Source organism: Trichoplusia ni, chromosome 22, assembly GCF_003590095.1.
Source record: "Trichoplusia ni isolate ovarian cell line Hi5 chromosome 22, tn1, whole genome shotgun sequence".
NCBI lineage: Eukaryota > Metazoa > Arthropoda > Insecta > Lepidoptera > Noctuidae > Trichoplusia > Trichoplusia ni.
Window position 1 is genome coordinate 1293230 of NC_039499.1, and position 23042 is coordinate 1316271.

Below are 23042 nucleotides of genomic sequence, written 5' to 3' on the forward strand. Positions count from 1 at the left end.
TCATAGTTATTATGGCTCATTAAATAAACTTATTATAAACTATTACCTGTTTTATCTTGCCATATATGCACTTTAATAAGCAATCAAAGGTGCAGTTCGTGCGTGCTTTTATTAAAGGCGGTAGTCCTATCGAGATCAGGAGGCCATGCAAGTAAGTGAGCATTCGGTTGATCAAGTTGATACAATTTTCTTGTAGTATTTTGTAGCATAATAAACAGGCCAAGCTAACATCGCCTACTCACGTCGTGTCGATTGAAATAACTTGGTAGAGATGGCCCTAGTTTTATTGCTGTGAAATAAAATAAATCAAAAGTGTTGTTACAATCAGCCTTTATTCTTTATCATAATTTACAGTAATTAGTCTTACAAACATCAACAACAGATTAAGTTTTATAATTCAGGAACTTTTAAATAAATCAATTGAAAAAAAAGTGGAATTGGTCATTTCTCCCAGGCCATCAGGGTGAGTTGGCCGTAGCTATGCGGAATAGATGACCAGTGCTAGATTTCCCTTTTCCCTTTCCTTTACGTTTTTTTTTATTTTTCTTCTTCTGCCCACTAGGGAGCACATATCCTCAAATTCAGTACAGTTTTCATGTAGCCATCTGTCACAAAATAAGACACTGAACTCAGTCTTCAATAAGACGAGTACTTTACACAGACATTTCTCCATTTTTTATGGACTTAATAGCAGCTTTTAGTTTATCTTCACTCCAATGACCACGAGTGCCTATGGCTTTTCTTTGATACTTATTTGGCATCTGTAAAAAAATATTAACACAAATTAACAAAAATCAATATGCTCATCTTAGCCTGAATTTATGTGGCCATCTCTCCTTTTTGTACGGGTGAGATGGCCATATATCATTTTAGAATTAGTTAACAATTATCGGGCGCCATTTTGAGGTTAAAATAGACGTTATCATTAGTAAAACACAATAAAATACTATTTCAGTATAGTATATGACAACATTATAAAATTTTTAGCAATACCTTGAAAATAAAAGCTTTTTTACTTACTTTTTAATATAAATTTGCACAGTAGTTTTGTTGCAGTGGTTCCGGGCGTAGCTCGCAGCGTACTAGCTGCATTTGAGCGCCATCAAAATAATTCGACTGGCCATCTCTGCCGTCTGGCCATCTCTAACGAATTTACCCTATCTTAGAGAGTTAGTATGAATGTCAAGGACGGAATTTCTAATCTCTAAGGATATAATACAAATGCATTTAGATTTCTGCATGTTGAGCAGGGTGGATGGTGGAGGCAGGGCTCTTGTTGTGGGCAGGCGCGAAATCTGAAAGGAAATTTGCTACTGATAAGGACAATAATTAGGTCTCTGGATATTCAAAACCTAAAAAAATATATTTTTTTAAACTGACAATAACCCAAAAGAAACATGCCCCGAGGATCCTCCCACAATTATTTTAACTTTGATTGATAAGGAAATGGAAATAAATTTTAAAGCTGTCAACGAATTAATAAGGTCTCAGGAAAGTGGAGCGAAAAAAAATTGTTACATTTGAATTGCCCTCACCCAAAAGACAATGATCCTCTTAAAAAGTTGTATGAAATACAACTCATTGACTAAATATGTTTTCGGTTCACATGTTAAACTACTTTCAGATACCTATCGCTTTTTCGGAACTCGATTTTCCAACTAAACAGCAGCAAGTGATCATCAGAAATTGTCTGTCTAACCTAATTCTATTTAAAATTGGGCTACCTTTTGCAACAGAATCACCGATATCTCTCAGAAAAAAATATTACAGTGAATCATCCGGGAGCTCTTCCAATAAAATCGATCTAAACAAAATAAAGCTTCTTAATTCACCGAATCGATTTTATAGTGTATACAACTTGTAATTGGAATGGACTGAATTCAGCGTACGTAACCGTACGTTGCTTATCTTTTCCTGTAAGCTATCCGAGTCAACAGGAGGGATTGATAACGGTGTACCCACGTAAGCTGTAAACAAGCAGCCTTACACAAACTAACACAATTGCATACATCATTTACACACTGACCGAGATTACGTTTCAGTTTAATAACTATTCATGGAAAAAATAATTGTCCCTTTGAGTACTTTTATATACTGCAAATAATTATCATTTTTAAGGTAACTAAGTCTCTATTTGAGTAGATTCCTCTTACTCTTTGACAAAACCTGGGAAGGTACTACTCCAAATCAAGCCTACACATCACACAAAGCAGTCTATTTTCCTTGTGTCTCGTCAGATGTTTTTTCCTCTTTTGATGACTATTTCGATATTGTTAGGTAAGTACGGTTTGTTTTTAATGTTGCCCTTTAGTCACCAGAAACCTAAATGCCCCACCCAAGCTAATGACTCTACTTGCTAGCGAATGCGCTAAGCTTGCCTGATTCGTATCAAAATAGATGTAAATACTAAAACATGTTGTGCTCCGATGTCCTAAAGTCTGTGGAACTTTACGATTCTGATAAGTTTGTACTGCATAATCAGGTACGCGTGAACAAAGTCCACATTACCATTCATGGTAATTCTGATTCCGTATTGCAGTGTTCAAATCGGTGATTCACTCTGAGCCAGGCAGGCGCCTACTACAGACAACGGCCACCAGGCCTTGACTATTGCGCATTGGTCATAAATTTAGACACTTTTGGAGTATGAATAGCCTTTATCAAACGGTTGCCTACATGCACATAAAAGGATTTATTTATAGAATTCTAACTACTTGCTATATTAAACGATGTTTCATTCTTCATCGGTATTTGTTTAATTTTCTTAGTATTTTGAACAGATGTAATTATTTCGCTGTTATTTCCGTTACATATGAATTTATAAGTAATAACTGTGAATGAGTGTTTGAGTAACTAAGCAGATAATGGTTTAATAAATAGTAATATAAATAAGTACAAAGCTAACGGTAAAATACCAAGAAAACTAATATTTATCTACTCCACATTTGCGTGTGATTCATTAAGAATTGGAAGTATGTTCTACTAATATTATATAGTTAGGGTAGACCGCAAATAACTCTTCCCAGTCCAGAAAGATGAAAACATTGTAAAAAGTGATTTGCGTATGTAATACCGGGCCGAAAAAATAACGTTAGGGAGTACCTACGTTCTACGTTTACAATAGGCTACAAGATGATGAGATAATGATGGAAATTACTTTACTATTTTTGCTGAACTTTATAGTCGACTTATTTATGTCACTGAGGTTGTCATAGAAGGGGGCCGTAATATTTAGGGGCACATAAAGAAACCAGTAGGCCCTACCAAGGCATCAAAGAAGTTCAGAAACCACAAGGTTATCCTTAAATTAGTATGTAGACGCAAAGTACCATTCAGGAGGCCAGCCGACGTACTAAAAATACTGCTGGCTTGGGGCAGATAAAAATTCCTACTGTAGCAGTTGGATTTTAAGGGAAGGTGGGCCCACTGTTGGACCTACTGGCAAATGTAATTTTTCTGCAATCTAAGTATACTAAAGCCGCCAATGTACCAATGACATTTCTGATGGTAAATGAATCGAATAGTTAAAAACTAACTGAAAAGATAATATGTCTAATTAATATTCTTAATCAACATCTATGCGTTTAGCGGAAGAGGACAACGGAAGAGTCATTATAAATCCAGACGCTTTCGCGGGCCCTAACTTCCGTCTGGGACTCTTAAGCTCATAAAATAATTGTTAGACTACGTCATTAAACTAAGTTTACATTATCATTTTATTATGTCGCATTCCGCTTTTAACTTGACCAAAATGCAAGAAATCATAGTTACCTAGAAGCCTAATTGAAAATGTACACTAAAAAAAATATATAGAACAAAAGCATTCTAAGATTATAATTTTGTACTAATACTTATGATCTTAAAGAAGTAATAAATTGTCGATCACTAGTCGCCCGCTACGACATTCCAGGATGATAAACTTTATGCTCTTGATTTATAGGAATACCTATTGTAAACAAGGTAGTCGTACTCTTGTTTATACGTTTACGCTAACCCTAGTTATGTTATGTTTGTTGGTTGTTTAGCTGAGTTGTAGAGGTTATGAAAAAAATAATTTTGATATTTTCAGGATTAGGTATAATTCAACTAAAAATGGTTAATGTTTGTTTGATCGACTATTGTAGCGATTAGTAGGAGCTTCATAAATAAATTGGCAACATTAATAAAACTGTGTCAGAATGATAGTTATGTCACTTTGATTTTGACGTAAACCAACGGTTTGAGTTTGTTCAGTTTGTTTCACACACAGCTGAAAAGTTAAAAAATTGCTAAAAGTGGAAATATTAAAATTTTTCCGTTCTAGAAGTGAACTAAGGTAAGTCGACATATGTTTTATTGTCTCCTCTCATTTTCTTTGGTTTATTGGCCGTATTATATATCAAATAAATCTACCTAACATTTACAGCATTTGGCGGGAAATTGCCGGTTGTCAATAGAAAACAAAACTTCTATATTAATCATAAATAATGGACAAAAAGAAACAATTTAAAGGGCCGCCACCAAAGAGATTTAAGTCAGGCGATGACGACGATGACAATGATGTGCCATGTAGTTTTGAAGAGCAGCTTGCCACTATGGATTCCGGTGAGTTTGACTCACAAGAAGTGTTTGGTGAAGGACCTGAGAATATTTCTACCAATATGAAATGGTCAAGACCACCGCCACCACCATTGGATCCGAAGAAAGATAAGTTGGTTTTTCAACAGTTAGATATAGATCACTATAATGGACAGCCAATGCAAGGAATGCCAGGCTCACAGCTCGCGCCAGTCCCTATCATGAGAATGTATGGTATCACTCAAGATGGAAACTCAGTTTGCTGCCATGTCCATGGATTCACACCTTATTTTTATGTTACTGTCCCTGTAAGTTTCACTGAATCATCTTGTAATCAACTTAAATCTAATTTAAATACAGCTATTTTGGAAGATTTGCGTTCCAACAAAGATAACATAAAAGAGACTGCTTTAGAAGTTCGCTTAGTCAAAGCAAAATCTATTATGTATTATAAAGGGGATGATGACATAACTTTTGCCAGAGTATCAGTAGCATTACCTAAATTAATTGCAGCAGCTAAAAGGCTTATTGAAAGACAGCCTACGTCTTTTGGATTGATGGACCCATACTTTTATGAAAGCAATATAGATTTCGATATCAGGTTCATGGTAGATACATCAGTCGTTGGCTGCAGTTGGATTGAGCTTCCAGCTGGTAAATGGTCAATAAGATCCAAGGATACACAAGTAAAACCAGAATCTAGATGTCAAATTGAAGTAGACATAGCTTGGAATGCATTCATTGCCCATCAACCTGAAGGAGAATGGTCTGCAGTAGCTCCTATAAGAATATTGAGTTTTGATATTGAATGTGCTGGACGGAAAGGAGTTTTCCCAGAACCTCAACATGACCCAGTCATTCAAATTGCATCAATGGTTATAAGACAAGGTGAACCCGAGCCATACATAAGAAATGTCTTCACTTTAAATACTTGTGCACCCATAGTGGGTTCTCAAGTCCTCAGTTTCCAGTCAGAATCTGAAATGCTTGCCAAATGGTCTGATTTCTTTCGTGAACTTGACCCTGACATTATTACTGGATATAATATCAATAACTTTGATTGGCCATATCTAATAAACAGGGCAAAACATCTAAAAGTACAGAACTTTGACTTTTTAGGTAGAATCAGAAATATCAGGTCTGTTATTAAAGATTCAATACTGCAGTCTAAGCAAATGGGTAGGAGAGAAAACAAAAGTATTAATTTTGAGGGCAGAGTGCCATTTGATCTATTGCTTGTTTTAGTTAGGGATTATAAACTGAGATCATACACCCTAAATGCTGTAAGTTACCACTTCTTACAAGAGCAGAAGGAGGATGTCCATCACAGTATCATTGGAGACCTTCAAAATGAAAGTGAACAAACCAGAAGGAGGTTGGCTATGTATTGTTTGAAAGATGCATATTTACCTCTGAAACTTCTTAACAAGCTGATGTGCATTATTAATTACATGGAAATGGCAAGGGTAACCGGTGTACCTTTGCTTTGCCTGCTCACAAGGGGGCAACAAATTAAAGTAGTCAGTCAACTGCTAAGGAAAGCTAAAGAAGCTGGGTACCTAATGCCTGCTTATCATGGCCAGGGCTCTGATGAACAGTTTGAGGGTGCAACAGTTATTGAACCGAAAAAAGGATATTATGCTGATCCTATTTCCACATTGGATTTTGCTTCTCTGTATCCTAGCATCATGATGGCTCATAACTTGTGTTATACAACATTAATCCAACCTAATAAACCAAATAAAATTCCCTTGAGCAATGATGATATAACTACAACACCTACTAAAAACGTGTTCGTGAAGGCGAGTGTTAGGAAGGGACTCTTACCTGAAATTTTGGAGTCACTGCTTGCTGCAAGAAAAAAGGCAAAGGCAGATTTGAAAAATGAGAAAGATCCCTTCAAAAGGTCTGTTCTTGATGGCAGACAGCTAGCTTTAAAGATTAGTGCTAATTCTGTGTATGGGTTTACAGGAGCACAAGTTGGTAAGCTGCCTTGTTTAGAAATCTCAGGTAGTGTTACAGCTTATGGTCGAACCATGATAGAATTTACAAAAAATGAAGTAGAAAAGAAATTTACTAAGGCTAATGGTTACAAAGAAGATGCAATGGTTATTTATGGTGACACTGATTCTGTCATGGTTAAATTTGGTGTCAAGACTCTTGAGGAAAGTATGGAATTAGGTAGAGAAGCAGCAGACTTTGTGACTGAAAAATTTGTAAAACCCATCAAGTTAGAATTCGAGAAAGTATACTATCCATACTTACTGATTAATAAGAAGAGGTATGCTGGTCTCTATTTTACCAGACCAGATAAATATGATAAGATGGACTGCAAAGGTATTGAAACAGTCAGGAGAGATAACTGTCCTCTTGTATCAAACATGATGAGTACTTGTCTACAAAAGTTACTTATTGATAGAGATCCAGATGGTGCTGTTAATTATGCTAAACAAATTATATCAGACTTATTGTGTAATAGGATAGATATATCTCAACTTGTAATAACAAAAGAACTTACGAAACATGACTATGCTGCCAAGCAGGCTCATGTTGAGTTAGCCAATAAAATGAAAAAGCGAGATGCCGGTACTGCTCCGAAACTTGGTGACAGAGTCCCATATGTTATATGTTGTGCAACTAAAAACACGCCAGCGTATATGAAAGCAGAAGACCCTATATATGTACTGGAAAACAGTGTACCAATAGATGCTAATCATTACATGGAAAATCAGCTATCAAAGCCTCTGTTACGAATTTTTGAACCAATTTTGGGTGAAAAAGCTGAATCTCTACTTTTAAAGGGAGAACACACAAGAACTAAAGCCATGGTAACTTCTAAAGTGGGTGCTTTAGCTGCTTTCACGAAGAAAAAGGAGAAATGTATTGGTTGCAAATCTGTTCTGCCTAATGATAATGCGTTGTGTAGTCATTGTTTACCTAAAGAAAGGCAGATATACATTTCAGAGGTATCAAAAGTACGGCAGCTTCAGGAAAAGTTTTCTCGCCTTTGGACAGAATGTCAGCGTTGCCAAGGAAGTCTTCATGAAGAAGTTCTTTGCACAAACAGAGACTGTACAATTTTCTACATGAGAAAAAAAACAGGAATTGAATTAGACGCTCAAGAAAAAACTGTTTTGAGATTTGGAGAACCAATATGGTAATAATGTTGAAATTTGGTGATAATTATGTTATACTATGTAATAAATAAGATTGTGTTATCTTTTTTAATTAAAGACAAGTATTCTTTTAGCTACGTTTTTTTATTATACATCATTTGATATATTGTTTATTCATGGAAAAGTATTTTATATAATTGAACACAAGATTTTGCCAAATTACTAACAAATAGCAATATATTTTATTGTATGAGGAATCATCAATTTGACACATGGAATGTATTTATACAATTCTTGTATTTTTTTTTAACTATTCTGCGGTACCTTACTTACTTGCATTACTAACAATATTAAATGTAATAGAAATACAAACATAAAACAACAATTTAACTTCCATAAAAATAAGTTACAAAATGACTACAAAAATTCATATCAGAATTTTACACACTAACAATTTATTATGAATACATAAACAAAACAAACCTTTTCTTTCGTGTATATAAAATACAATGACAAGAAAAAAAAAACTTATTAATTGTTACATTGTGATAAACTGCTATACACTTATTTATATCACAGGAATATAATATTATGCAAGTGCTATAAGTACAAAGGTTAACATAAAATGTTCACTAATCAAACCAAATAGGTTTTAGTAACTTTTAAGTACAATACATAGATATGTATATAAGATCTTTTTGTATAACATTAAATAATACTGGTGACGTAATTTATATTCAAATAGATTGTGGTAAGATCATTACAATATCATAGATAATAATTATACTAATATCCTTTTTATTTTATTTATAATATGATGATACCGAATCTTGAATTGGAATGGTTGAATCGTAGAAAATGCGTTAACCTATTTCATAATTTCTTTTTTATTTTTTTTCTCAAACTATAAATTTTGCAGTACATTTATATTGGTATATATTATTTAGAAGCATAAATTCTTATTGCCAGTTAAGTAGACTTGATAATTATTGATCCTAATATCTATGGAGTTGTTGAAACAACTAACATTTCATCTATTTTCTTGTGATAATGTTCTGCTTATACTTTGTCTGGGGGTCTTGGTTGAATTGTTGTTTTTTGTTATATTTGGTATGGGCATCTCGTAGGGTACGGCGATAACACCAGCGCTAGATGTTAGCCTCATAATATCTTCTAATGTTCTTATGAATGTATCACATGTTGCAGTTAATAAACTCGACGCGTCGTCAATTTTCTGAAACGAAAAAGATTGAAGATAAAAATAATTGGATTGCTGTAAGAGGTGCCACATGTGCATTGTCGGAGCGTTACGTCAACTGACTGGTGATGTTCCGCGTTTTGTAAATCTAAAAGACATGGCACACGATACGATAAAATGACCGACGACAATGCACGCCTAAAATGAAAGGAAAGGGATATAAAGGGAGGAAGGCAGCTGCGTAACTTATCACGATTTTTGTATATGTCAGAAGGGTCGACAGTGCAGTATCTGGTATTAAATAGATTTCTAAAATCTGTGGCGACGCAGTGTCTGTCTGGTACGACTGCGATTAAATCATTGCGTTAAACGTAACATAGCAACAACGCCGGTGTGGTATCCTAACACTTATCGAAAAATTATATTTTGTTATTTAGATTGTTATCTTCTTTAATGGATTTTAAATGGGTACTAAAGTTTGTTTTTGAAAATTAACAAATCCATTAGCAAAACCAAACCAACCAGCAATTTGATAAGGGCATGTAGCTCTTAAAAGCATTAGGAATAAAATTTTTGAAGTCTAAAATATTATTATGTTTAAAGTTTCTTTTATGGCTTAAATATAAATAGTCTTTAACCTGTATTTCTGGCCCACCCTCTGCTGTGGCTGCACTTTTCACAGCATGTACTTGTTGCATCATCAGATCACAATATAAGCGTAGTTCAGATTTCTTGTGGCTCAAGGAACTGGTGTCTTCTAATGCTGCAACTAGATAAATATATCATTTTATTTTTCAATTAAAAGGATTAAGAAATAGTAACACATTTACAAAATAAAAAATAGTGAGAATGTAGGTACCTTTTAATTCTTTTGAATCAACACAGGCTTTGGCGCTTCCCAATGCGACCAGCCATTTTTGTCTGTCTTGAGGAGAAGGTGCTCTCAAGTACATATGCTGCTGACCTGGTATCACAAGATCCAGCCTTGTGTTGTCTATATTATTTACTGAAACATTATGCAAAATACATGAGGTTCAGTATTTAGGTTTTTGAATATGTAAATATATGCAAATGAGTATTGTGAGAGATAGGAAACTAGTATTAGTTACACCATAGTATCAGAGGAGGCAAACCAGAAGATAAAATAAGGCAATAACTTTAATTTGGCAGAATAATAATTAACTATGACTGAAATGAACCTGTTATTATGTAAGTATTACAACAGGTTAAACCAATATGCTATAAAACTTACATGTTACCTCATCAATACTACTTTCACTGAACTGGTTCCAATGGTTTTATGGAACCACATAAACAAATAATTTAAAAAATATATATATTCTTACCATTTATTTGACAAACTGAAACTTTGACAGACCCTTTGCATCCTTGGCTGACCTCTTCCTGCGACTTGTAGTATGAAATAATGCCATTATCTAATACGAACCACCTTGTTTGCCAGCCTGGAGTGAACAATATGTTTATTAATGAACTGAATCCAATAACATTTACCCTGCACATAGTTCAGCTTACATAAATAAAATTAAAATCGTAAAGTACCGTTCCAATAGTTAGTCCACTTCCAGAGAATGCCTTCCATTCTTTACAAAGGATAAGTCGATAATTTTGTTTTATTTATATTTACTTCCCGTCAGAAACAAATTAGAATTTTCGTCTTGTTGGATTGAAAATGTCAAAACTGGGACTGTCTGTCAAAGAAAGTGTCAGTATGACAGAAGGAAAAAATATTCTGCGAAGCAAAGGGGATTCGCTGACGTAGACAATAGCCACTTCATGAATCGCCTAAATCATTATCTAGTATCCCGATAGAATTTAGGTGAATTTGTAAAATAGTCCTTCTAAGAATTTTATAAAACCCAAACTACAAATAATGAGTAGTTCAAAAATAACGTAAGTAATAGGTTTTCTTTATCAATAGTATTCACAAAAACAGAAAAAATAAGAAGTTTATATTTATTACATAAATATTTCCTTTCAAAAAATATATTCGATTCCAAAATAAGAAAAAAAAACCGACAACGACAGAATTGAGCGTGAGCCCGGTAAGCCGTCAGGCGTCAACCATTTCAAGTAAGTGTCAGTTCGGGTGTGGCTTGTCGTTTTGACAAAAGCAAAACATGAAACTTTGAATTGAATTCATAACAAAAATATTATAACAAGTGCCTTTATTTCTCCGGACACATTAGTAAAACAACAATATGCTCCGACACTGCAAGCTTAGCATTGTTATCGTTCTTCTTTCAGTCATAAATGGTAAGAATCAGACCATTTATATTTTGTTATCTAGTCAAACCGTTAATGTAATTTTTAAAATGAACTTATTTGCTTTGCAGTCTTAAGTTTGGAGTGTTATGTCTGCGAGAATCAAGAGGACAACAATGAAAAATGTGTCAAAACTATAAGAAACTGTGAATATAACCAGGATGTATGCTTGACTGAGATCAAATGGGGAAGTACACCTTATTGGTCCCAAGGAGCTAAGAAACAGTACTATGTATCTAAAAGGTGTTCAAATAAAACGGAATGCGCTACTACAAGACAGAGATACATGTCACTTTGTACACATATTTGGTACCAAGATTGGGTGTGTTCGGATTGTTGCCTTGGAGACAGATGCAACTATTATATTATAGTAAGTAATCAATCATTTTATTCTAATTAGTTTTATTAAAAAATACTTGAGGAACACAATTTTTCATATGGAGCCTGAGCCTAAGAAAAGGAGGAGGAGATTAAAATCTTTGTTGGTTAAAATCTTAATATATTTTTATTACACTTTATGTTGTTGGTCTGTAATGGACACTGATGCCACTTAACAGTTTGATCCAACTTGAAAAATAGCTTACATCTCGTACAGTAAGAAGGTAGCTGGAAGAGTTATCATTAAAAAAAAATTGTTTATGAAGTTGTCAATATTTTTCTCAATGATTATACTAAACTTAATTTGTTTTATTTTCAGAGTGGAAGTGAAGCTGTGAAGCCAGTCTTATTAATGTCGGGAATACTTTTACTCAAGACCTTACTTTTATAGAATCCAGACTCATTTTTGACCTACAAGACTTATTTCTACATTCCAGTAAAGAAGATAAAATTCAGTATAATTAATAAGTCCACAACTTATTAGAATAATAATATTAATAAGTTGTTGACTTATTACTGTACTTGCCCAACCAGCTAAACCTGTTTTGTAGCACTGCCTGAATTGGGTTGAAAAATCATAATATACCTGCCTAATCTCATTACACAAGTATTGATATTGTATTTATAAATGATAAAAAACCATGTTTACGTTTATTTTTCACCGATTGTTTTGTCTTATTATATTAGGTTTATTTAATCTTTTTATGATTATCTTTCCATAAGGAAACAATTTTTGATAAGTTTACTTTTAACATAGTATTATATGTTTCTTCCTATATATATTCTATATAGGTCTCTAATATTGTAATATAATGCTTGAAAGCATTGTAACATAGTTGAGGGAATCTCTTTTTATTGATTAAGTGTAAGACTGTATAATGATCCATCCAGTAATAAGGTTTTTTTTTGTGTTGTGTCCATCAATCACTGTGTGTCCTTTTTGGGAACTGAATGAATTAACGGATGTTTTTAAATAAATTTTATAAATAATCGCAATGTTTTAATCACACTACAATACAATACTTTATAACTTTATAAATCTTCCAGTACTTAGGTAATTTTTATGTCTACTAGTAGGTGGACGTAATTTACTTCTAGGTTTAAGATATTAAAAGTTGGTTACCCAACCGCATTATTTTATTAGTATAAAAACCGGTCTTTCTCGGGTACCTAAGGGTTCGATACAAAAACTAATCGGTTGGGTGACAGATGTATGACCGTAAAGACCGTTGTTGTATTTGTAATTGAACAAAAGTACATCATCCGTGAAAATTTAAGTACCTAACTATTACGATTCTTCGGATAAAGTCTGGTGGACGTACGGACAGACAGCAGAGCTTCAGTAATATCGATCCGTGTTTACCTTTTGGGTACGGGACCCTATCTAATATTAGTGCAAATCGGTTGTGAAATGCGAAATAAATTGATAAACAATTGGTAAACAATAAAAGGGGTTCATTTTAAAAACAATCCTCACGAGCTGTCCTATGCTAAGCGAGCAAAGTGTTGGGCTTAGACGTTTCTGGGTATACTACTTAGGTCTAAATGCATGTAATTCTTAATTTGTAGATCAGAACCGTTATTGGCATGTAAAGTTGAACTTTTAAGTTTTATAGTTCAGTTCAAGTGATGGTTATAAAAAAAATCATATTAGTAAGTAGGTATTCCACCTGGGTAAACCGTATCGAAATTTGTATCCATTTATTTAAAGCATGCAAGTAGAAACATTTTTATCTTTGAAGCGTTCGCCATCCAATAAAATCGCATCTATGCATGGAATTTAAGCTGAAGCTAAACGGAATGTATATCAAAATATCATAACGAAAAACTCGAAAATATACTGTGTCCGTGCTAAGTCGACCTTTTTGAATGATATCAAATAGGTAAACTGCGATTTTAATAAAAAAGTTAAATTTAATAATAATTTTTGACTGTATTTTATACATAATTTCTAGTTTTCTCTATACGACTAAAATTATTTTACGATGTTACAATCTATCATCTATAGTGATGTAGTCAGAAGCTTCTACTATACTTAGAGCCACTTGATTTTGAATTTATATTTTAAAGCAAGTATTATAGAACACGGGACCCCGCATGTTTTAGTATCTTTGTTTTGTATTTTTACCATCATAAAACCAAGGAATATGTCGCAACAAAAGTGAACTAGGGAGAGAAAATGACGGCTCATACCACTATTCTGCACTATGACTTAGAACATTTAGTACTTTAAAAAAAAAGCGGAATATTATAAAACTTAAATTATATCGATAAAATATTAAATCAATCAAATATCAGATAAAATCGCATCAGTTGCGTCCTGGCCGTCACTAGATGGACATGTTCATAAAATTAATGTTTATATTCATACGTGACATTGTATACGATTTTAAGTTACTAATACTTAGAGCAAAAATTACATGTGCATCCTTATTGCGTGTAGTCTGTGGTTTTATGCCAGAGATAAATGTGCCAAGTAAATGAAGTGAAGTGCCACTGCTGTTAGCCAACTGCCAAGTGCCAACCTGCACCAGCCAGCGGTTAGCGGCAGTGATATTTTCTCCAAAAGTAAAAAAGTGACTTATTAACCCCTTCACAATGAGTTGGAATACATTTAGTTTATTCAATTACAAAACGCTGGCTTGTGTCTTTTTCTTGGTAAGCATTAGTAATCCCAAAATGTCTGAAAGTCTTTTCTCACAAAAAGTAGATTGTTGATTTTATGGTCTATTATGAATAAGTAATTGCTGTATAATCTTTAAGGATTGTTATGTTTCAGATATGCCATAGTTTTTACAACCCTACCGATAGCGGTGCTGTGCAAATTACTCAGAGTAATTTGGATATGGTTTTAGGTGAGTAGCTTATTACATAGTTCCCACACGTTTTCTAGAAACCTTAAAATTCTCCTTACTCTAACGTAGAAAGAAAGTACTTTTTGCCTCTAGCCCTCTTAAAGTAAATGTTTTATAATGATTTGTGCAGTGTTTTAGTGAATTAGGTGTGACTAATTGAGTGTACTCCAAACTAACTGTTATCAAATCATTTATTGACATTTTATAAACAAATGTGTCTGTTTTGTGCTAATTATCATTTAATATGACTAAATCGCAAAAAGCCACATCATCAGGATAGTAATTTAATAAAGAAGCAAGTTATTCAGAGCAAACAAAAGTTTTCTTTATGACCTTATCTTAAACTGTGTCATAAAGAAGTTAATTCTTGTTTTTTTTTTATTGTTTTTACTGTTATGCTTTCATAGAGATGGTTTACTATTGATGGTTTTATTTACACTGTTAAATTTGACAAACTGTCTTGCTTCAGTCTGATCAAATTGTTTATGTATTTTTTTTACTTATCTGTCCTCATTTCTTAAAATTGAATAGTAATTGCTTTTCTGTGTATGAATAATTGATTTCAAATTTCAGCTTCCAATGAAATTGTTTTCATAAATTTTTATGCCGAATGGTGCAAATTCAGTAATATGCTGATGCCAATATTTGATGAGGCAGCCGATGAGGTGTCAAAGGCCGGCTACGACTCTGGAAAGGTTGTTATGGGCAAAGTGGATTGTGATAAAGAGGGAGCTATAGCAACAAGATTCCATATAACCAAATATCCAACACTAAAAATGTTCCGGAATGGTATGCCAGCTAAAAAAGAATACAGAGGTGAGGAATAAGGATAATTTATTTTGCATAAAATTAAGTTACAAATTTATTATGATCACACCTAAACTACAACTATTTTTATAATAATTTGTGTGCTTCAAATTCTGATCTGCTTGTCTGTAGGTCAAAGATCAGCAGAAGCGTTTGCGGAGTTCATCAAGAAGCAGCTTACAGACCCTGTAGTGACATTTGGTTCACTCAAAGAGTTACATGACCTGAGTGAGGAGAAGAGACATATTATTGGATACATGGACAGGAGAGACCAGCCAGAGTATGAGACATTCAGGAAGGTGGCTGCTAATCTTAAGGATGAATGTCTATTTCATGTTGGATTTGGTGATGCTTCACAACAGATGCATCCACCAGGTAATTAATATAAACTTATCTTATTGCCTCTGACCAATTCATTGTGGTTCTAGTATTTTACAAAACCTACCTTGTTTTAAGAAATAAACTTATCAAACTAAATATATGCTTCTTGCTTCAATAAAATAATAAAAGGTTTTAAGTTGAATAACTGATTGATTGATTGAATTGTATACAACTTAATTGGTAACAGTTATGAAGAATGTTTTCAGAACATTAATAAGCTAGTTGACATTTATTAGATCTTAATCTTATAAAGTTTTATTTGAATTACTGTGACACCAATTTAAGCCATGGTGGCCTTGCGGCCCAATAAACATATCTAGAGGCACTACACATAGCTAATAGTCTTCATAATTCTTATTGTTTTCTAGGTCAACCAATAGTAGTGTTCAGAACAGACAGGAAAACATCAACAGAGCCTGATGAGACATACCCTGGTTCCCTATTAAACTTTGATGACTTATACAAATGGGTACAGGAGAAATGCATACCGTTAGTCCGAGAGATCACCTTTGAGAATGCAGAGGAACTTACCGAAGAAGGATTGCCATTCCTTATTCTATTCCATCTACCATCAGACACGGAAAGTGTGAAGAGGTATAAAGAAATCATCATGACTGAATTGGAGGGCGAGAAACGTGAGTATGACGGAAATTTATGAATTATGATTTCATATGATTGGTAACAACAATAGTACTAGTAGTTGAAGGATGTAGTAACTGTCCTAGGTACTTGAAAACAATAGGTAATCATAATATTATCAATTGTTTGAAGAATATCAATTGTGGGACTTGCAATTTGTATCAACAGACAAACTTGCTGTTATTACTAGTCTGATCATTTATTAGTGATAAACATACATTTTACACTAGCCTAATATACATAACACATTATCTTAATATTGTTGGTTGATAAGATTGAACTTGTATGTTTACAAATAAAACCACCTTAAAGTTTGATGTTTATTTTTAATTAAATCTAGCTGCTTCCTGCGGCCCCCGATACAAATTGAAAATAATACCACGAGAACATAAAATCGGTTTAAATGCATGTCCTGGTTGTAAATTATCTGTGTATAAAATTTTGTCTTAATCCATTCAGTGGTGTTTACTTGAATGAGGAACAAACATCCGTACATACCAGCTTTCGTGTTTATAATATTAGTAGGACTATACATGAAATGCTTTTCGCCCTTAACTTTTTACAGGTTTAACATATATTTAATAAACTCTCCCTACATTACAGAAAATGTAAACTTCTTGACTGCCGATGGCCAACGTTTTGAGCACCCTCTACATCATCTTGGCAAGTCAATCTCGGACCTGCCCCTCATCGCCATCGACTCCTTCCGCCATATGTACATGTTCCCAGACTACAAAGACATGGAGAAACCTGGAAAACTGAAGCAGTTCCTTCTAGACCTTTACTCAGGAAAATTGCACAGGTAAGTTATTTACGTAAATTAAAATAAAATTAAGAAGTATGGTTCATCATCATTAGCCCCTCTCAGTCTACTGCTCGACGTAGGCCTCTCTCAGGGCACTCCAATAATAGGTGGTGAGAGTGTTGCCCAGTATGACTATTAAAGCCTTTTATCTCCCATTTTTTAACAACTCATAAACAAAAATGTTTTGCCACTTATTGAGTGAAATTCTTTTGAATATTTTTGTGATAAAAATGACTAATATTAAAACAAATGAGAATATTATTTGTTATGGTTTCCATGAATATAAACAACCTTTAAAATTATGTAAATACATGAAACGTTAATAATTAGTTACCATGTAAAAGGCAGAAAACCTTTATCAAATATTGTATGATAAGATGTTCATAGAGATTTCTCCTCCATAAATGTACTATCATTATTTTAAATCAAATTGCATACTAAATTGATTGCAAATTGACTATCTCTTGCTTGTGTACTATTTACGTGTAGTATTTCCATTTTTGGAGTTAATACCAAACCCATAATAAAAAGAAAACTATGAACCGACTAATTTGCCCGTAAAATCGCAATGAATAGAACATGTGCATGTGTCTAACTAGAATGTTTGTGGAATCTCCCGCGACACAAGATATAAATCCTTTATGCGGGATTCATTAAGAAAAGGAAAGTAAAATATAGATTAAATGTTTTGTTTTAACTATATTGGTATGGATAAAATCATCAACCTTAGGTTTCTGAAAGCCAACTTTTAAAACAGGAATGGTTCTATTTTTTGATTATCTATGATTCGGTTCTCTATAACAAATTCTATTGCCAAAGCGTTATCGGCGTCGTTAGCTATAAATGTAGCGATGTTACTGCTCGAGTTAGCGCTAGTTTCGCGTTCCAGGGTACTAACTCGATTTCGATTCGATTGAAACAGGATTCGATACTGTAGGGACTTAGCCGACAAGCCTATATTTATTCGTCCTTCACTAAAAGTAACTCACTTAAGTAGACCAAGATTTTCTATAGGAGTAAATTTCTATAGCTACATTAGTCACTGCTGACTGTAATACTCGCTATTCACACGTAATTATTCTTCCTTCAACCATTGAAATAGATGTAATGTCTCATTTTATCTTGTTGATAAGGTAGATCATATTATTTTGATACTCGAATTTAATTTATCTTGAGAATATATATTGTATGCGGCGTTTCTGATATGATGTCACTTATTTATGATATGAAAGAGTAAATTATTTAGGGTTATAGTTGGTTACATTGTAATGGACCTGGTACATGCTACTTTAAATAATCTTATATCGAATGTTATACATAAAACTCATTCGTAATGAATACATAAAATGTCCCATTCATCCATGATTACTTCTTAGAGGAAGCTCGGATTTATTTATATTTATTGACTTATTCGAAACCTACAACAAGTGAACCGTAAAATCGATCATTATTTTTAATTAAACCAACCAGTACACAGCAAGCTGTGGGACGTACAGGCGGCGACTAAAGTCAACGAAAAAACAAATTCACAAAGTGCCAGTATTTTCCAATGATTAATATGAATTGGTGTTTAGAATTCAGATTTTTGTATGTGCTTTTAGCGACAAGCATATTTTGTTACCTAATAACACAACATTACCTCATTGAATTTGCTTTTGTACATTTACTACATTTGTTCTAAAACCCGATTGTGTTGAACGACTTCTGTTGTTAACCGTACCATAAGACTAATCAATTTCCCGCCGCAAAAATGACTATTAAGTGTTTCTTTATGAATGCAAACAAACGTCAAAATGCAATCTATCATTAATAAGTAGATCGTTAAAAATAAAAACGATTTCTTGTGTCACAGCTGTTTCCGTGAAATATTTTATTTTTTTCAATATAATTTCGAAAGACAGTTTCGTGGTACTTGTGATGTAATCTTTAAAAAAAATCGTATCATACATATTGAAGTATCATACCAATTTTATGACAGAACATCCCATCAATATATCATACGTATCCATACTCATTTTATGCAATAACGAAACAATGACCTTCACTTTAATTACCTAATGAAACAATTCAAGTCCATTTACTTTTGCTCACTTTTCAGCAGCAGTTTATTTGCATACGTATCCGTATAATTATGATAGCAAGGTGTCTTATCACACACCTAAATAAACAGTAGCAATTAAAACACATGTAAACATTTAATCAGCTGTTTTTATGCCGGAATTGATAGATTTCTTACAATTTATTACCTATTCATTTTACGTTCCGTCTCCAATAAGAGATAAGCACAGACTGACTGCGTTACGATGATATATGTTTATTTGTAAAATTGTACAAAAACATAAAAAAAAACTATTTACTTTATGTAATACTGTAGTTGTAAATTTGAACAAATAAATATCGCCGTATATTTGTTGTGTTACAATCTAGTAACGATAACATACTATTTTATAACTGTGTAATACAGTACCGGATTAAACCAGCGCGGGGCCAGTAGTAAATTTGGCCAACATGGTACTTTGGTTTTTAAATTCTTCAGTTAAGTATTGCTTTGCTACTCTACCGACTTGTATGTAGTGCAGTGTAAGTAGTACAAACAATAACGTGTGCAGCGCAGGACGTTGGAGCGCGGGGCGTTTTGTTTTAAACAATATCTCCCGTGTTAAGAAATTTAATACTTGTGTCGTGTGGAGTTTCACATGCACAAAGACATGGACAAATGTTTGTCCTATATCTGGATGTAGAAACATACTCGGGGATCGAACGCTCAACCACTCGATTATCCGTGCAGTCAATTTGCTACTCTTGCTTCGTGGTTAATCCGACACTGGTGTAATTGCTCAACAATATCATTTACAACAAACACTAATATTTTCTTTTATTATTTTCCAGAGAGTTCCACTACGGCCCTGACCCAGACCAGCCTCAGATCAACTTTGAAGTGAAGGTGACCACCCCTCCGGAGTCTACGTTCAAGAAACTCGCGCCCTCTAAGAACAGATACACCCTTCTTAGAGACGAGTTATAAGGTTACAGCACCTAGGTCATTAAATATAGTAATAAGTCACTTACTAAAAAAAACTACCTTATTGTATAAAAATCGTTTTATCTCGTTTTTTATTTGGAATATTTGTCTTTTTCGTTATTAATCTCGGATTGTTGCCGAATTATTTTCTTTCACTTGGTTGCATTTGCGAACAAAACCACTTGTTTGATTCCTTCAACTATTTATTGCTAACGCTTATCGGCTGTTTCTCTAATCGTGTACATTTGTAAGCATTACAGAATGTAATGAATGTATTATGATTAGAATGCTGTTTCTAAGTGTTGCATTTCTGTCCACAATATTTATTTATGAAAATAGTGAATAACCCGTTTCTTTGAGCCCGTAGTGTTTCTAATTAGTGTACGTAGTTATTTTGTATTTTAAGTTATGAGTTTTGGATGTATCGCCTTCACGACAAGCAATCAATTTCCTGATATTTCTAACCCTCTTTTCTCATTCCGAGTTTCCTTCAAATATTGTAGCGTGTATGCGAGTATGTACGAACGAGAGTGCTTTTACGGTAGATTTATTTATGCAAATAATATTGTATTAACTTATGAATAGTGGAGAATGTCGATTGTCTTCCACATAGAACCGTCAATACATCAAATATTTTTAAATCAGAAGATGCATTTTGTTAATAATAAAGTTTTCTATATCTTCATAAAATCGTAAATTGTTGAATTTGAACTAATTTATTACACCGAAACATAGATGTTGAATGATATTAATTAAATTTTGTTTAGGTAATCTTTATGTATTAATTTACCCTCACTTTATGTATATGAGTATGAGTATATTATTCTGATATTATGAAGTCTTTTTGTCTACTATTTATTGATTATATTTGATTGTCTACGTTACTTGACCCATAGGCTACAGAAAACATGTTTAGTATTGGACAGAAACAGCGTTTCGAACATGCGCAAACATGGACTATCCTTATTGAAAATATAAACACTGTTTTTTGAACAGAACAGATAAGGCAATCATAATTTATTTTTACACACTGATTCCATGAGAGCACTGACTAATTCGCCCGTACTTGAGAACAACTCACTACGATATCATTCTGTTTGACAGTAAGACGTCTTGTTGTAAATTTTCAGTTTCGTAAAAACGGGGGTAATTACAAAGCAACTGATCGGCTTTGTAATTAGTTGAGAACCAATCATAACACTTTATCTGTGATTGGACAGACTGTCATTGTTTGCGCAATATGCGTTTGATAAACTACTAAATTCTACATGAAACGTTTCTGTGGTCTAAAAGAACTCAATTTTTAGAATTCGATGGGTGATATTTACAACATTGCACATATTTTCGGTAGCCAACGTCCATAAGAATCTATTCGGTGAGAACTCCACAACGAGATAAAACATTCCTCGATCTAAACTGAATAGTCATTATTTACTGTATTGTATAATTATTATAATGTGAAATGGTTGTACAAATGTATGTTTTGTGACGTGTGTTGTAATAAATTTTTTCGAGCCGAATTTTATTGTTTTAATAAAAAAATAATACCGTCAGTAATGTAGTTGTAATGGAAATTATCAAAAAATAACATTTAATAGCAGTTGTAAATTTTAAATTACCCTGATAGGGATGACGACAATTTTCTTCTCCAATGTCCGTCATAGATTAATAGATAATACTGGGTACGCATTTCTTCATTTGTCCCGCGAAATCATATGTCAACTTATGCTCTTGTCCCCTTTCAAGTTTCAGAAGTTTGTCTTTGACAATTTTTATTGTTCAGGTGAAGGCACGAACACACGAAACACACACGACAAAATACGTGTCCAATATTTTTAATTATCTTCCCCATGGCCTTGGACTAAAATAATAAAACGTAAATACCCATTCGTCATCCTGTTCTATTACACATGTCTAAGATATTTTAGGTTTAGCTACAAAGTACGAAATAAGTTTCATCTAAAATCCGAACGATACATTTCACACGCGAATGTTCCAAACACTCGCGTGTGCAATGTTTGTATAAAAACTAGCTAAACTACATACCTTTTAATATTTTTTTAAACATTATTATGTAATAAGTTCTGAGATATAACTCTAATATTATTTAATCGGATTCAATGTATTCTGCATAAAGCTAAAACAGCTGACTTGATATTCGTTTTAGTCTTTTTAACTAGATGGCGCTAGATGTAGTGAAACTTGGAACAGCGACGAACTCTATTTCTGGTATATTACTTATCCATTTCCATGTCCTCTGAGGGCCTTGAGTCATATATGAAAATTTGTATTGTTAAATTATTGTTTCCTTTAGTAGGACAGCGAAATGGTCAAGTTCCTGTATAGATACAGGGTGAAGCAGAAAATGCTTTAAAATAATGAAGAAATGAATAATACCATCCCTCTGATCTGATATTCAGATGTTCACGGGGGTCGGCTCTCAGTTTTATCATGTCCTAGTGCCAAGCTTTTTCTTTTTCCTTCGAATAAAAAAAAAATGGCTTAGGCTTACTACTATAATACTTTTATGAATTTATCAGATAGTATTCTACTATCAAATATTAGTTGAACGTTGTTGAAAGTGGCGATAGCCTTTAGCATTTCCTTGTAAAGCAATGTACACGCGAATGCTCTGCGTTCTGTTTGCTGAAAATTTATCAACCGGATGACCTGTAATGGCTGACATTTTTAGTAGTTATAGTTGAGATATCGAACGCACAGCTTTTCGCTCGCAGTCTTACAAAATTTTACAAAATTTTCGGTTTCGGTTCGTAGAGCACCAGCTGTCGTTCGCGTCTTCGCACGTCTGGGTGTCGGGATAATTTCTGGAGTATGAACCTACGTACGCTTAAAATGCCCCCAAACATAGATTGGAATAAATTGCGTTAAATCTTGTTTACAAACAAAAATTTTCCCAACTCTATAAATACAATAAAATCTAGAATAGCTCTAAAAAGTATTTTATACCAAGCAATGGCTTTTGATTTAACGATGAAATTAG

At 33.5% G+C, this 23042-nt stretch overlaps 3 protein-coding genes and 1 long non-coding RNA gene across 5 annotated transcripts; 2 read left to right on the forward strand and 2 right to left on the reverse strand.

The window, feature by feature from the left end:
- Positions 1 to 313: 313 nt before the first annotated feature.
- Positions 314 to 2968, reverse strand: LOC113504648. The gene is made up of 3 exons (XR_003401583.1): positions 1900 to 2968; positions 1021 to 1295; positions 314 to 761 (listed from the first exon to the last, which is right to left on the reverse strand). It is a non-coding gene; the product is annotated as an uncharacterized LOC113504648 (long non-coding RNA).
- A 1215-nt stretch (positions 2969 to 4183) lies between these two features.
- On the forward strand, positions 4184 to 7806 carry LOC113504395 (DNA polymerase delta catalytic subunit). Its single transcript, XM_026886645.1, has 2 exons — positions 4184 to 4315; positions 4406 to 7806. The coding sequence occupies exon 2, from the start codon at positions 4467 to 4469 to the stop codon at positions 7716 to 7718; it is 3252 nt and encodes a 1083-aa protein (XP_026742446.1). The 5' UTR covers positions 4184 to 4315; positions 4406 to 4466; the 3' UTR covers positions 7719 to 7806.
- LOC113504397 (pleckstrin homology domain-containing family A member 3-like) lies at positions 7799 to 10776 on the reverse strand. The gene is made up of 5 exons (XM_026886649.1): positions 10432 to 10776; positions 10218 to 10334; positions 9731 to 9877; positions 9510 to 9640; positions 7799 to 8907 (listed from the first exon to the last, which is right to left on the reverse strand). Exons 1-5 carry the CDS (start codon positions 10469 to 10471, stop codon positions 8704 to 8706), a joined length of 639 nt encoding a protein of 212 aa, XP_026742450.1. The 5' UTR covers positions 10472 to 10776; the 3' UTR covers positions 7799 to 8703.
- A 172-nt stretch (positions 10777 to 10948) lies between these two features.
- Positions 10949 to 21561, forward strand: LOC113504396 (endoplasmic reticulum resident protein 44). 2 transcript variants are annotated; one of them, XM_026886647.1, is made up of 8 exons: positions 10949 to 11145; positions 11226 to 11524; positions 14312 to 14387; positions 14961 to 15203; positions 15327 to 15569; positions 15944 to 16210; positions 16818 to 17016; positions 19909 to 21561. In XM_026886647.1, exons 1-8 carry the CDS (start codon positions 11091 to 11093, stop codon positions 20042 to 20044), a joined length of 1518 nt encoding a protein of 505 aa, XP_026742448.1. In that variant the 5' UTR covers positions 10949 to 11090; the 3' UTR covers positions 20045 to 21561. The 2 variants fall into 2 exon arrangements, with proteins under 2 accessions (XP_026742448.1, XP_026742447.1); XM_026886646.1 differs by lacking the exons at positions 10949 to 11145; positions 11226 to 11524 and adding an exon at positions 13976 to 14190.
- Positions 21562 to 23042: the final 1481 nt, after the last annotated feature.